This window comes from Eubalaena glacialis, chromosome 7 (genome assembly GCF_028564815.1).
Source record: "Eubalaena glacialis isolate mEubGla1 chromosome 7, mEubGla1.1.hap2.+ XY, whole genome shotgun sequence".
Lineage (NCBI taxonomy): Eukaryota > Metazoa > Chordata > Mammalia > Artiodactyla > Balaenidae > Eubalaena > Eubalaena glacialis.
Genome location: NC_083722.1, coordinates 14,095,946 through 14,112,436, shown reverse-complemented (window position 1 = coordinate 14,112,436; position 16,491 = coordinate 14,095,946). Strand labels below are relative to the sequence as shown.

The window sequence follows — 16,491 nt, the reverse complement described above, 5'->3', positions numbered from 1 at the left end:
GGACTGAGGTCTCTGTCTGCTTGGTGGTGGTTGACCTCAGGTCCCTCTCAATTCCTAGAAGCCATTTCCCTGTGTCCCTCTCCATCTTCAAAACCAGCAGCAGAGAACCTTCCTGGCATTGAATCCCTCTCATGCTTCCAGTCTGTTCTTCAGGGTGAGCAGAGTCCCTTTTAAGGCTCACATGATTCAGTCAGGCTCACCCAGGTAATCTCCCTTTCTTAGTCAGCTGTGCCATATAACATGACCTAATCAAAGGAGTGATTATCATATCATAGTCACAAGTCTCGGGGATTATACAGGGTGTGTGTACCAGGGGAAGGAATCTTAGAGGCCACCATAGAATTCTATCTACTACGGATTTTAAGTCCCTTGAGGGCAGGGATTGTATAGAAAATGCTTCAGAACCTAGCACAGTGCCTTGCCCATAGTGAGAACTCAACAAGTGTTGTTGAGCTAAAGAAGTACATCACTGACCATTCCATTTAAAATAGCCCCTCACAGCCCCATGGGGCCAGGTGCTGAGGGGAGCCTCTCTGCCCCCCCACCCATCACTTGCTTTCCTCCTCCCCCGTTGGGGGACCCACGTTGAGCACTGGCCCATTCACAAATACCTCGAGGGGGAGGGGGAGGGATGGGATTATTGCTGTTTTGTTTAATGGGAACTGGAAGAGGGATCATGTCCTGCTACGTGCCCTTCTCAGGAAGGGGGGAGTGTGATCTCACTCCTGTACTGGCCACCGCCACTGTCAGTCATCACACTGAGTTCACTTCCCTCGAGAGTTTGGATAAATTCAGGTCAGAGCTGCAGGTACGCAGCCCTCAAGCGTCATAGTAAAGCAGTTCACCGATCTCTCCATTCAGAAACATGCAGTCTTAATGTACAGTGATGCGAAACTGTTATTTCATGATCTTTTCATTAAATAAAATAGCCCTCACTTCTGCCACTCAATGCCCTTTTACCTACATTATCTTCTTAGCACTTGTCACTACTTGACTTTATATATGTATTTGTTTATTTATATCTTATTTGTTCATTTTCTGCCCTCCTATCACTTGAGTGAAAGCCCCATTGAGGCATGGACATTTTTTAGCTTATTCACTCACTACCGTGTCCTCAGTGCTTAAAATGAACAGTGCCTGGCACCTCGTAGCACCCATTAATAAAAGTTTGGTAAATGAATGAATGGCTGAACAATCTCAAGGTGTCTGCAGATTAAAGAAGGTGCTACTTTGGGGCCATAGAGCTATATGAAGAAATGTTCCAAATTTCAGCTCAGGAATAACTTGCATGTGTTTGGAATACACCAAAACATAAACATTCGTGGAATGCATATTATGCGTATATATAATACATATTATAACATAGCAGCAGGGTGCTAAGTATTTTATCCAGTGCAATCAATAGAGCAGTCAGAGACAAAAATACTCAAGACCTAAATCAGATCATGTCCCTCCTCTGCTCAAAAGCTTCCAATGGCTCCCATCCTACTCTGGGAAAAAGTGAAAATCATCCTAATGGCCTATAAGGCCCCACGTGATCTGCCCCTTCCAGATTGCCCTCTGCCTCATCTCCTCCCAGTTTCCCTCTGGAGTCTCCCCTCCAGCCTTCCTGGCTCTTGGAGGTTGCTCATACCAGGCTCACTCCCAGATCAGGGCATTTGCTCCTTCTACCGGGCCTGCTCATTCCCCCAGATGCTGGCATGATTTTTTCCCTCACCTGTTTCAGTCTTCACTCACTTTCCACGTTCAAAGTGGAGCTTTCCGTGGTCACTCTATTTATTTATTTATTCATAACATCTTTATTAGAGTATAATTGCTTTACAATCATGTGTTACTTTCTGCTTTATAACAAAGTGAATCAGCTATACATATACATATATCGCCATATCTCCTCCCTCTTGCATCTCCCACCCACCCTTCCTATCCCACCACTCTAGGTGGTCACAACCATTTGTTTATTTTTGTTTTTATTTCCATTTCTCTCGGAGGTGGGTCAAAAAGGATCTTACTGTGATTTATGTCATAGAGTGTTCTGCCTGTGTTTTCCTCTAAGAGTTTATAGTGTCTGGCCTTACATTTAGGTCTTTAATCCATTTTGAGTTTATTCTTGTGTATGGTGTTAGGGAGTGTTCTAATTTCATTCTTTTACATGTAGCTGTCCAGTTTTCCCAGCACCACTTATTGAAGAGGCTGTCTTTTCTCCATTGTGTATTCTTGCCTCCTTTATCAAAAATAAGGTGATCATATGTGTGTGGGTTTATCTCTGGGCTTCCTATCCTGTTCCATTGATCTATATTTCTGTTTTTGTGCCAGTACCAGACTGTCTTGATTACTGTAGCTTTGTAGTATAGTCTGAAGTCAGGGAGCCTGATTCCTCCAGTTCCGTTTTTCTTTCTCAAGATTGCTTTGGCTATTTGGGGTCTTTTGTGTTTCCATACAAATTGTGAAATTTTTTGTTCTAGTTCTGTGAAAAATGCCAGTGGTAGTTTGATAGGGATTGCATTGAATCTGTAGATTGCTTTGGGTAGTAGAGTCATTTTCACAATGTTGATTCTTCCAATCCAAGAACATGGTATATCTCTCCATCTATTTGTATCATCTTTAATTTCTTTCATCAGTGTCTTATAGTTTTCTGCATACAGGTCTTTTGTCTCCTTAGGTAGGTTTATTCCTATGTATTTTATTCTTTTTGTTGCAGTGGTAAATGGGAGTGTTTCCTTAATTTGTTTTTCAGATTTTTCATCATTAGTGTATAGGAATGCAAGAGATTTCTGTGCATTAACTTTGTATCCTGCTACTTTACCAAATTCCTTGATTAGCTCTAGTAGTTTTCTGGTAGCATCTTTAGGATTCTGTATGTATAGTATCATGTCATCTGCAAACAGTGACAGTTTTACTTCTTCTTTTCTGTTTTGGATTCCTTTTATTTCTTTTTCTTCTCTGATTGCCGTGGCTAAAACTTCCAAAACTATGTTGAATAATAGTGGTGAGAGTGGGCAACCTTGTCTTCTTCCTGGTCTTAGAGGAAATGGTTTCAGTTTTTCGCCATTGAGAACTTTGTTGGCTGTGGGTTTGTCATATATGGCCTTTATTATGTTGAGGTAAGTTCCCTCTATGCCTACTTTCTGGAGGGTTTTTATCATAAATCGTTGTTGAATTTTGTCAAAAGCTTTTTCTGCATCTATTGAGATGATCATATGGTTTTCATCCTTCAATTTGTTAATATGGTGTATCACGTTGATTGATTTGCGTATTTTGAAGAATCCTTGCATTCCTGGGATAAACCCCACTTGATCATGGTGTATGATCCTTTTAATGTGCTGTTGGATTCTGTTTGCTAGTATTTTGTTGAGGATTTTTGCATCTATGTTCATCAGTGATATTGGCCTGTAGTTTTCCTTCTTTGTGACATCTTTGTCTGGTGTTGGTATCAGGGTGATGGTGACCTCATAGAATGGGTTTGGGAGTGTTCCTCCGTCTGCTATATTTTGGAAGAGTTTGAGAAGGATAGGTGTTATCTCTTCTTGAAATATTTGATAGAATTCACCTGTGAAGCCATCTGGTCCTGGGCTTTTGTTTGTTGGAAAATTTTAAATCACAGTCTCAATTTCAGTGCTTGTGATTGGTCTGTTTATATTTTCTATTTCTTCCTGATTCAGTCTCGGAAGGTTGTGCTTTTCTAAGAATTTGTCCATTTCTTCCAGGTTGTTCATTTTATTGGTGTATAGTTGCTTGTAGTAATCTCTCATGATCCTTTATACTTCTGCAGTGTCAGTTGTTACTTCCCCTTTTTCATTTCTAATTCTATTGATTCAAGTCTTCTCCCTTTTTTTTCTTGATGAGTCTGGCTAATGGTTTATCAATTTTGTTTATCTTCTCAAAGAACCAGCTTTTAGTTTTATTGTTCTTTGCTATCATTTCCTCCATTTCTTTTTCATTTATTCCTGATCTGATCTTTATGATTTCTTTCTTTCTGCTAACTTTGGGGGTTTTTTTATTCTTCTTTCTCTAATTGCTTTAGGTGTATGGTTAGGTTGTTTATTTGAGCTTTTTCTTGTTTCTTGAGGTAGGATTGTATTGCTATAAACTTCCCTCTTAGAACTGCTTTGGCTGCATCCCATAGGTTTTGGGTCGTCGTGTTTTCCTTGTCATTTGTTTCTAGATATTTTTTGATTTCCTCTTTGATTTCTTCAGTGATCTCTTGGTTATTTAGTAGTGTATTGTTTAGCCTCCATGTGTTTGTATTTTTTACAGTTTTTTTTTTTCCTGTAATTGATACATAGTCTCATAGCGCTGTGGTCGAAAAAGATACTTGATACGATTTCAATTTTCTTAAATTTACCAAGGCTTGATTTGTGACCCAAGATATGATCTATCCTGGAGAATGTTCCATGAGCACTTGGAAGAAAGTGTATTCTGTTGTTTTGGGATGGAATGTCCTATAAATATCAATTAAGTCCATCTTGTTTAATGTATCATTTAAAGCTTGTGTTTCCTTATTTATTTTCATTTTGGATGATCTGTCCATTGGTGAAAGTGGGGTGTTAAAGTCCCCTACTATGATTGTGTTACTGTCGATTTCCCCTTTTATGGCTGTTAGCATTTGCCTTATGTATTGAGGTGCTCCTATGTTGGGTGCATAAATATTTACAATTGTTATATCTTCTTCTTGGATTGATCCCTTGATCATCATGTAGAGTCCTTCTTTGTCTCTTGTAATAGTCTTTATTTTAAAGTCTATTTTGTCTGATATGAGAATTGCTACTCCAGCTTTCTTTTGATTTCCATTTGCATGGAATATCTTTTTCCATCCCATCACTTTCAGTCTGTATGTGTCCCTAGGTCTGAAGTGGGTCTCTTGTAGACAGCATATATACGGGTCTTGTTTTTGTATCCATTCAGCCAGTCTATGTCATTTGGTTGGAGCATTATTCCATTTACATTTAAGGTCATTATCGATATGTATGTTCCTATTACCATTTTCTTAATTGTTTTGGATTTGTTGGCCACTCTATTTAAAATCATAGCCGTTGATTATCCCTCCTCACCTAGAACTCTCTGTCCCTCCCCTGTTTTAGTTTCCTCCTTAGTACCATGTACCACTTATATTTCATTTATTTGTTTCATTTATTGTGTGTCTTCTCCCACCAGAATGAAAGAGAAGCAGGGATCTTTTGTCCGTTTTGTTCACTGCTCTATCCCCAGCACCTAGAACAGAGCCTGGCAAATAACGTGTCCTTAATAAATATTTGTTGTATCCTTGAGAGCTGCCAAGGATACAGCAACAACTCAAATGAATTCTGATTCAATATTTACCCAGTTAATTTCAGACAATTCAAACTTCCATGTTCTCATTCTCTCATCCCAATGAAAAGTACAACCCCATCTCCCACCCTTTGAACAATTTATAAACCTCAGGATAAGAGGTTTTGATGTCTTGTTAGAAACCTGGTCTTCTTATTCTTTTGACTAGCAAAGTGCTTAGCAGCTCCTAGTAACATCTGAGCCTTGCATTGCCTTTGTATTTGGCAGGAAGAAGTAGGTTAAAGTAACTGAGCCTTTTATCTGAGCCAATGAAAGCACTTTGAGTCATTATTAGCAATGGATTGGACCTCCTTAGGAGAACTGTTGAGCAAACACACAAAATATGGTGTCTTGGGAATTCAAAGGGAAGATCAACAAAGGCTCCAGGGGAAAGGGGAGTGTAGGAAACTGTGTAGTTACTACGATGCCTGGGCCATCATCCTGAGGGTTTAGGTTTGGACTGTGGAGCTGTATTTAAATCCAGTATTGGCAGCTGGTGATTGGCTCTCATCCTCTGCCCAGCTGCTATTTTCATTTCATTCACTTTACAATAATGCAACCTCACATTTCACACAATTGCAGCTTGTGAACCTCACTCCCAGCATGACTTTATTCTAATGAGCTAGCCACACACAGCAGTTTCTAATGGATTCTAAACAGTGGCTGGACAATGTCTGTAATTTGGGGGTTTCAATGCAGTGAAAGAACCCATAACAGTCCTCGGTCCTTCTGAGTCTCTCTTTGCAGTAGATTTGTCCAATAGAAACTCAGCACATAATCATCAGCCTCAGATACCTGGAAGACACATCCATTGGTGTTTTCTCAAGAACTAACCCACTCAGAGCTGCTCTGGTTAGCCTGGCTATTGATATCTTCCTCTGACATAAGGATGAGCCAGGATTTTCTTATTTGGTAACTAGTTGATGCTATAAGAGATGAGGTCATTTGGACAGGCCAGGATGTATGTTTTTTTTTTTTTGGCTTCCACAGAGGATTATTTGGAAGATTTACTGTGCATGAAACAATTTGAAATTCTTATGTAACAAACTCTTTGAAATCTGAAATTCCTCCATGTAACAAACTATTGCTAAACATGAAATAAACCTTCATCACCACTACTCTGCACCATTTTCTGAGCAACTTCTACAAGCACAGAGAATATATGACAGTAATATACTACTATGGGGAAAATCCCCTTGCCTAACAACCACCTTGGGTTCCCTAATTGAAATGGACTATTTGTACTGGTAACACAAACTGCTGTGCCATTTAAAAATCAACATTGGAAAACATTAAAGTGGGAACCTGTGGATTCTGATTCAGAAGAGTTTGTGCAACATCCAGAAGTCTTCCCTCCTGTGAAGCTGTAGAGAGACCTTTCTTTTCAGCTATTCAAAAGTCCATGGTGCAACGAGTAACCAGAACCTACTATTTAGTAAGAAGAGTAACCCAGGGATGCTTCTCAGCATAGTGAAAATGGTGGCTACCTGCATGGCGTGAAAATAGAGATACACCAACAAGTCTGAATGCTGTCAACTATCCGCCCATTATTAGAGCCATTTCTTTGCTTTAAGACATTAGGTCTGCCTCTTCCTTGCATGGGAGCGGAGGCACTGGAGTCATATTAAAGGTACAATTCTGCCTTTGCATTACTTTTGCCTAGTGCCATCCCTGTTAGCACTATTGAGCAGTGTTTTATAGTGATGAGGATCATGAGACTTAGAAGCACGTCTCTTAATTCAAATCTAGTTCTTCCACTGATTAGTTGTATGACCTTGGACAAGTTACATCAGGTTCCTGGGCTTCAATTACCTGTAAAATATGGATAAGAATACTTACTTCTAAAGTTATATAGATTATATGAGATAAATGTAAGTGCCTAACATAGTATATGGCTCATAATAAATGGACATTTATTATTATTGTTGTTGCTGCTGCTGTTGTTATTGTTGCTACTACAAATAATAATGGCCCAGCTCTGAGGGTCTGAGGGGGCATTAACCCATCATGGCCATCACATCCAAAGTGAAGAGACAATGTATTAAATATTAAGCCAGAAAAAAACAAGATATATTCCCCATTATAAAGATAGGGTGTCATCTATTATTATCCATGATAAAACAGGGCATCACAGTAAATCTCTGGAATAAAGCGTTTAGTATCCACTTTCCCAGGAAAAGAGGCCACTAAAAGGCATGACTCTTAAAATGACTCTTCTCCTTCTGTTAAAATGGATCATTTATCATTAATTTATAATAGGGCAAAATTCATTACAGTTCATATGATATTATAAAGGACCCATTTCAAGATTACCAACTAAATGCTCACTTGACTGAATGTTCTTTAAAATGGTCACATCCACTGGGTAATTCCTTTTTTTTTTTTTTTAAGATTTTTAGAAATTTCATGTAATGTCTGAAACATTTATATTAACATATTTCCATACAAATAACCCAAAGAAAGTTTAGTATTAGTTGTTGGGTTTTTTTGTTTGTTTGTTTGTTTTTTTATACTGCAGGTTCTTATTAGTCATCAATTTTATACACATCAGTGTATACGTGTCAATCCCAATCGCCCAATTCAGCACACCACCATCCCCACCGCACCGCGGTTTTCCCCCCTTGGTGTCCATACTTTTGTTCTCTACATCTGTGTCTCAACCTCTGCCTTGCAAACCGGTTCATCTGTACCATTTTTCTAGGTTCCACATACATGCGTTAATATACGATATTTGTTTTTCTCTTTCTGACTTACTTCACTCTGTATGACAGTCTCTAGATCCATCCACATCTCAACAAATGACCCAATTTCGTACCTTTTTATGGCTGAGTAATATTCCATTGTATATATGTACCACAACTTCTTTATCCATTCGTCTGTTGATGGGCATTTAGGTTGCTTCCATGACCCGGCTATTGTAAATAGTGCTGCAATGAACATTGGGGTGCCTGTGTCTTTTTGAATTATGGTTTTCTCTGGGTATATGCCCAGTAGTGGGATTGCTGGATCATATGGTAATGCTATTTTTAGTTTTTTAAGGAACCTCCATACTGTTCTCCATAGTGGTTGTACCAATTTACATTCCCACCAACAGTGCAAGAGGGTTCCCTTTTCTCCACACCCTCTCCAGCATTTGTTGTTTGTAGATTTTCTGATGATGCCCATTCTAACCGGTGTGAGGTGATACCTCATTGTAGTTTTGATTTGCATGTCTCTAATAATTAGTGATGTTGAGCAGCTTTTCATTTTGATTCCTAAGCTAGATGGTTTTTTGTCCTGGGTGAAAGAGAGAGAAAGAGGGAACAGAGAGGCAGATGATGCAGTGTTTATAATTGCATTTTGTATAAATATAAGCACCTACTTATATGATATGTCTAAAACATAAAAAACTATAGAGACAGAGACGAGATTACAGGTTGCCTGGGATAAGGAGGTGAGAGCAAGGATTGACTGCAGATACACAGAAGGGAACTTTTTGGGGTGATGCATGTATTCTAAAACTAGATTGTGATGAGCCTTGCATTACAGTATAAATTTACTAAAATTCATCAGACTGTCCACTCAAAAAGACTGAATTTTTAAACTTCTATTTACAACAGCATCAGAAAGAATAAAATGCTTAGGAATAAAATTAACCAAGAAGGTGTAAGACCTGTGCTCTGAAAACTACAAAATATTGCTCAAAGAAGTGAAAGAACACTTAAATAAATGGAAAGACATGCTGTGTTCATGGGTTGGAGGACTTACATTGTTAAGATGTCAATACTTCCCAAATTGACAGAGTCCGTGCAATCCTGATCAAAATGCCAGTGGCTTTTTTTTTTTTGCAGAAATTGAAAAGCCAATCCTCAAATTCATATGGAAGTGCAAAGGATCTCAAATAGCCAAAACAATATTGAAAAAGAATGAAGTCAGGGGACTCACACTTCTTGATTTCAAAACTCACTACAAAGCTACAATATCCAAAGCAATGCAGTACTAGTGTAAGGATAGACACATAGACCAGTGGCATAAAATTGAGAGTCCAAAAATAAATGTATGCATCTATGGCCAAGTGGTTTTCAACAAGAATGTGAAGACCATTCAATGGGAGAAAAATAGGCTCTTCAACAAATGGATATCCATGTGTGAAAGAGTAGAGCTGGACTCCTATCTCATACCATATAAAAAAATTAACTCAGAATGGATGAATGGCCTAAATGGAAGATCTAAAACTATAAAACTCTTCAAAAAAAACATAGGAGTAAATCTCCATTACCTCAGATTTGGCAATGGATTCTTTTATTTTTTTTTATTGGAGTATAGTTGCTTTACAATGTTATGTTAGTTTCTGCTGTACAGCAAAGTGAATCAGCCACACATATACATATATCCCCTCTTCCTTGGATTTCCTTCCCATTTAGATCACCACAGAGCATCGAGTAGAGTTCCCTGTGCTATTCAGTCGGTTCTCAGGCAGTGGGTTCTTAGATATCACATCAAATGCACAAACAACAAAAGAAAAAATAGATAAACTGGACTTCATCAAAATTAAAGATGTTTATGCATGAAAGGACATTATCAAGAAATTTAAAAGAAAACATACAGAACTGAAGAAAATTTTTACAAATCATATATCTGGTAGATGTCTAGTATCCAGAATATAGAATGAACTCTTACTACCCAACAATAAAACACCCAATTAAAAAATGGGCAAAGGATTTGAATAGACTTTTCTCCAAAGAAGCTATATAAGTGGCTAATAAGCACATGAAAATATATTCAGCATCACCAGCCATTAAGGAAATGCAAATCAAAACCACAGTGAGATACTATTTCACACTCACTAGGATGGCAACGATAACAACAACAACAGAAAATAACAAGCATGGGTGAGAATGTGGAGAAATTGGGACCCTTGTACATTGCTGGTAAGAATGTAAAATGGTACAGCTTCTGTGGAAAACAGTTTGATGGTTTCTCAAAAGCTAAACACAGAATTGCCATAAGACCCAGCAATTTCACTTCTAGGCATATACCGTAAAGAATCGAAAGGAGGGAGTCAAACAGACACTTCTATGCCAGTGTTCATTGCAGCATTATTCACAATAGTCAAAAGATGTAAAGAACCCAAATGTCCATCAACAGATGAATGGATAAGCAAAATATGGTATATACATACAATGGAATATTATTCAGCCATAAAAAGAAATGAAGTCCTGGTACATGATCCAACATGTATCATAAATGGATGAACCTTGAAAACATTATGCTAAGTGAAATAAGCCAGAAGCAAAAGGACAAATATTGTAGGATTCCACTTATATGAAATACTTAGACTAGGCAAATTCATAGAGGCAGAAAGTAGAATGGTGGCTGCCTGGAAAATGGGAAGTTATTGTTTAATGATTACAGAGTTTCTGCTTGGGGTGATGAAAAGTTTTTGGAGTAGATGGTGGTGATGATTGGACAACACTGTCAATATAATTAATGCTACTGCATGCTTTAAAATGGTTAAAATGGCAAATTTTATGTTATATATATTTTACCACAATAAAAAAATAAATAGAAAATAAAATAAATAAATAAATAAATAATAGAAAATAAATAAAAAAATAAATAGGTCACCCTGGTGAAGTTAATTTTAAAATTCTGATTTCAAAAAATAAAAATAACACATTCTGTGTACAAAGACCACATATGTTTCTTATCACCCTTGAGCAAACCCAGTCCTGTTTCATATGGAATTTGACATCCATCAGCACTCATTAAATGTTGACTAACCCTTAAAAATGGGATGATAGAAAAACCAGTTATGAGAGGGATAGCTATAATCTATAAAATCATATTAAGATTTACCAGGTAGTATTCATGGAGAGCAATCTTCCAAGCAATAAAATATGTTTGCTGAGTGAGAGAAGAGATTTCTCTCTATTGAAACAGTTGCTGGTCTGGTATGCTGCCAAATGTCCAGAAATGATGTAACGTGGAAGATGTTGGAATTTTCCCCAGACATGAATGACAAAAATTATAAATAAAGGGCACCAATTAAAGCATCTTCCCTACTTGTTAAAGCAAAATATGCCCTAAAACACTGCCAGGGATTTTCAGATGTCAGTCAACAAATGACACAATCACCAGAACTCTGCTGGAATTTATTTTTCACTCACATTCTTGCCAACCCAAGCTTTTTAAACTTTGCATCTGCCATATTGGCTGAAGAGGACTGTTCCCATGCTGGTGATGGAATTTAGTGTGAGTCTTAAAGGGATGGGTCTATGGCTTTCCTCACATCAGCCACACTTGAAGTACTACTGACCCAGGGGGTCATCTGCTCTAGTTTGAGGGGCCACCGATAGGAAAAGTCTTATTTCTTTCTTGTCACATACTGCTTTCCATGTTACAATATCCCTCCTATTTTTTTAAAAATTGAAGTATAGTTGATTTACAATATTGTTTTACTTTCTGCTATACAGCAAAGTGACTCAGTTATACACATATATACATTCTTTTTTATATTCTTTTCTATTGTGGTTCATCCCAGGACATTGAATGTAGTTCCCTGTGCTTGTTGTTTATCCCTTCTATATGTAATAGTTTGCATCTGCTAACCCCAAACTCCCAGTCCATCCCTTCCCCACCCTCCTCCCCCTTGGCAACCGCAAGTCTGTTCTCTATGTCTGTGAGTCTGTTTCTGTTTCACAGATAGGTTCATTTGGGTCATATTTTAGATTCCACATATAAGTGGTATCGTATGGTAATTGTCTTTCTCTTTTTGACTTACTTAGTATGATAATCTCTTCATCCATCCATGTTGCTGCAAATGGCATTATTTCATTCTTCTTTTATGGCTGAGTAGTATTCCATTGTATATAAACACCACATCTTCTTTATCCCTTCATCTGTTGATGGACATTTAGGTTGTTTCCATATCTTGACTATTGTGAAGAGTGCTGCTATGAACATAGGGGTACGTGTATCTTTTCGAATTATAGTTTTGTCTGGATATATGCCCAGGAGTGGGATTGCTGGATCATATGGCAACTCTACTGTTAGTTTTTTGAGGAACCTCCATACTGTTCTCCATAGTGGCTGCACCAGTTTACATTCCCACCAACAGTGTAAGAGGGTTCCCTTTTCTCCACACTCTCACCAGCATTTATTATTTGTAGACTTTTATTTATTTATTTATTTATTTAAATTTATTTATTTATTTACTTATTTATGGCTGTGTTGGGTCTTCGTTTCTGTGCGAGGGCTTTCTCCAGTTGTGGCAAGCGGGGGCCACTCTTCATCGCGGTGCGCGGGCCTCTCACCATCGCGGCCTCTCTTGTTGCGGACCACAGGCTCCAGACGCACAAGCTCAGTAACTGTGGCTCACGGGGCCAGCTGCTCCGCGGCATGTGGGATCCTCCCAGACCAGGGCTCAAACCCGTGTCCCCTGCATTGGCAGGCAGATTCTCAACCACTGCGCCACCAGGGAAGCCCCCAATTTGTAGACTTTTAAATGATGGCTATTCTGACTGGTATGAGGTGGTACTTCATTGTTGTTTTGATTTGCATTTCTCTAATAGTTAGTGATGTTGAGCATCTTTTCATGTGCCTATTGGCCATCTGTGTATCTTCTTTGGAGAAGTGTCTATTTAGGTCTTCTGCCCATTTTCCGATTGGGATGGCAGCAAATGCTGCCTTAGAGAAGTCCTGCATCCCCTGGCTCTATCACCCTCACATGCTCAGTCATTGACTGAAGGAGCCCAGGGGACCTTGCACAGCTGGGGGCTGTCAGCCACCCACACTCCCCACCATGTGTTCTCCCAAAGGGAGACCTGACCAGTGCATCTCCATGGCTGCCACACTGGCTGTCAGACACAGGTCTGTCCCTGGCCTTTCCCTCCCAAAAGACGCCCCCCTCTTCCTTGCCTTCCCTTAGCACCTCTGTAAGAGCTCATGAGAAACAGAAAACCAGAGCTGACCAGAAGTTACAGGCTAAACCAGGGGAGAAATGCCAACCTACTAAAACAAGGAATTACTGTAAATGGACATTCCTTTTGGTGGGATGGAAATGTTCTAAAATTGGATTGTGGCGATGGTTGTACAACTCTGTAAATTGACTAAAAATCATTGAATTGCACACTTAAAGCAAGTGAATATTATGGTACATAACTTATACTTCAATAAAACTGTTTAAAAATGCAAAATAAGTTAATAAAGGCCTATGAGTTAGTCCTGAATAAAACATTGTTAGGAATGTACAGAGGAAACACTGAAAGGAACAATAACAAACTTTGTTGATGGCTGTTTTGGGTGATGGAAAATATATATTTAAAAATTTTTTTCTTTACCCTTTCTGTTTTTTTCTAAATTTTGTACGCTGAGCAAATATTTGAAAGGTATATTATCATTTAAATATTTTCACCTATCATATATCTGGGCAGAAAATAAAACCTAAACATGTTTTTATTCAAATAACTGGTGATCAGAATAATCATTGGAGATTTTGTTAACTGAAAGACTTTCAGAATGAAGTTAAACTGACTCAGTTACATGTATGCATAGCAGACTTACAATTCTGGTTATGACAGAGTAGCTTGGATCCTAATAACCATGCCAACAAGAATAAATATAAAAGCTGGATGAAATGCAAACCAATAATAACGACAACCAAAATGGATAAATAAGCAAACAAACAACAGCTTTTTTAAGGTATCAGAAGCCAAACAAAGCAGGCCGGCATTCAGGGGCCAAGATCCTGCATAGGTGATACCAACATTCAACACTGTTTTTTCCACTGAAAACATTTGCTGATTCGTAAACTGTGTATACGCAGGACAAGAGGCAAAACCACCAAGCAGAAAGTAGCTATAGCTAGGCTATAAGGGTAAACAAAGGATTGGCAGGCTTACAGCACTGGGGAGACAAAAACTGCAGTTCAAGACCTGCCAAAGAGGAGGAGCCATGGTTAATACTCCAGTTTTCAGTTGAGAATCTTAAGGACTATGCCCCAGGGTAGGGTTTCTTAACCTTGGCACTATTGACATGTTGGGCTCTCTTTGTGGGGACTGAGGGCTGGGGGAAGGGGAGCTGTCTTGAGCATTTTAGGATGTGTACTGCATACTGGCCTCTACCTGCTAGCTGTCAGTAGCGCCCATCCCCAACTTGTGACAATCAAAAATGTCTCCAGATATTGCCAAATGTCCCCCAGGGCCCCAGATCATCTCTAGTTTAGAACTACTGCCCTAGGGTTAAGGAAAACCAGAACTCGTGAACACCGTCTGTGCCATCACTGCCACCCAGAAGACCATGTACGGCCCCTCTGGGCAGCTGTGGTGTGATGGCCGTGGGGCTGCCCTGCTCCTAATGGCACTGCCAAGGCTGTGGGCAAGGTCATCCAGGGGCTGAATGGGAAGTTCACAGGCTGGTCTTCCGTGTCTCCACCCCCAACATGTTGGTCATGGATCAAACCTGCCATCTAGGGAAAGCAGCTCAAAATGACATCAAGAAGGTGGTGAAGCAAACATCAGAGGTCCCCCTAAAGAGCACCTTGGGCTACACTGAGAACCAGGATGGCTCCTGCAACTTTAACAGTGACACCCACTCTGCCAACTTCAGTGCCGGGGTTGGCATTGCCCTCAATGACTGCTTTGTCAAGCTCACTTCCTGGTATGACAATGAATTTGGCTACAGCAACAGAGTGGTAGGACCTATAGTCCGTGTGGCCTCTGAGGAGTAAGAGCCCCCTGGACCACCAGCCCCAGTGAGATCATGAGAGGAAGAGAGAGGCCCTCAGCTGTTGGGGGTTCCTTGCCCCACCTGGATTCCCCAACACACTCAGAATCTCCCGTCCTAAACACAGTTTCCATCCCAGACCCCTGAAGACACGGAGGGGCTAAGGAGCCCTACCTTGTCATGTGTCATCCATGAAGTACACTGTACCAAGCCCCCCTCCCCCAAATTAGAGATGGATAGATGCACAGTTAATTGTTAAACAAATATGCTAAAATGTTAATAGTAGAATCTAGGGGACAGGTATATAGAGATTAACTGTAAAGTCTTTCAATTTGCCTATACTTTTGAAAATTTTTCACAATCAAATGTCGGGAGGGGGCTTACTGAAAGACTGAGACTCATCATGGAACACAGGTAGCAAGTTAGCAGGAATCATGTTACCACAGTGTTAAAGCAACCTGCGAAGTAATGTGAGAATTAACTACACACATGGACTAATAAGTCTGTTTACACATTGCCGTCATCTAAAGACTTAATTGAGTGCTTATCCAACATGACCTTTGCTTTAATTTCTGACAGGAAATGATTAGAGTGTGCCAACCAAAAAACAGCAATCAATTGCTACTGAGTACAGGTTAAATTCTGTGCAGTGAAGACAAAGAAGAGCTTGTATTGCAAATTTTTTCCCCCAAGCCCAGGATAGTGGTCACAGGAAAAAGATTTGGATTATAATTAGAAAGTATTCAATAATCTTAGACTGCAAGTGCTTTCTGTGGTCACTCAATCATTTAATTAATTGGACAACTATTTATTGGAAGTCCACGATGGGTTGGCACTGTTCAAGGTGCTGAGGATTTTTTAAAAAGCAGTGAATAAAAGAGTAAGATAATACTAGCCCTTATGGAGCTTACATTCCAGTGAAGAGACAAAGACCGAACAAATAAATAAAATATATATTACCTGGTGGTAAGCACGATAGAGAAAAATAAAGATGGGACGGGTTAGTGGGTGCTGGGGTGGAGTTGGACTGGGGTGCAATTCCAAGGATGGTTAGGAAAGGGCATTTCCAGAAGGGAGCTTTGGATCAAAGGCCTGAAGGAGGTCGGGTAGTGAGCCAGGTGGGAATCTGAGAGAGGAACATTCCAGGCAGAGGAGTCAGCCCATTGTAAAGGCCCTAAAGGGAGGACATGCCCAGTGGGTCAGGGAACATTCAGGAAGCCAGGAGGCTGGGGTGGAGTGACTGAGAGGAAAGTGAAAGGAGATGAGGACAGAGAAGTGGGAATGCAGGCTGGGGAGACAATGCCAGTCCTTTGAAGCCCTCATAAAAGTCACTGTGGCCACTGGAAGATTCTCAGCAGAAGAGTGACGTGATCTGCCTGACATTAAACATTTGTTGACTACCGGTGCTGTTCTAAAAGGTTTGGACCTTACAGGCATGGGAAACCATCAGACTCTATAAGCATAGAGCTTGGTCATTAGTAT

General features: G+C 39.6%; 1 protein-coding gene across 1 annotated transcript; it reads left to right on the top strand.

The window, feature by feature from the left end:
• The first annotated feature begins 676 nt into the window (after positions 1–676).
• LOC133095648 (glyceraldehyde-3-phosphate dehydrogenase-like) lies at positions 677–15,013 on the top strand. Its single transcript, XM_061197403.1, is given in 5 exon segments — positions 677–808; positions 13,104–13,155; positions 14,531–14,626; positions 14,629–14,697; positions 14,700–15,013. Coding segments are annotated over 5 exon segments (663 nt in total).
• The last annotated feature ends 1,478 nt before the right edge of the window (positions 15,014–16,491 follow it).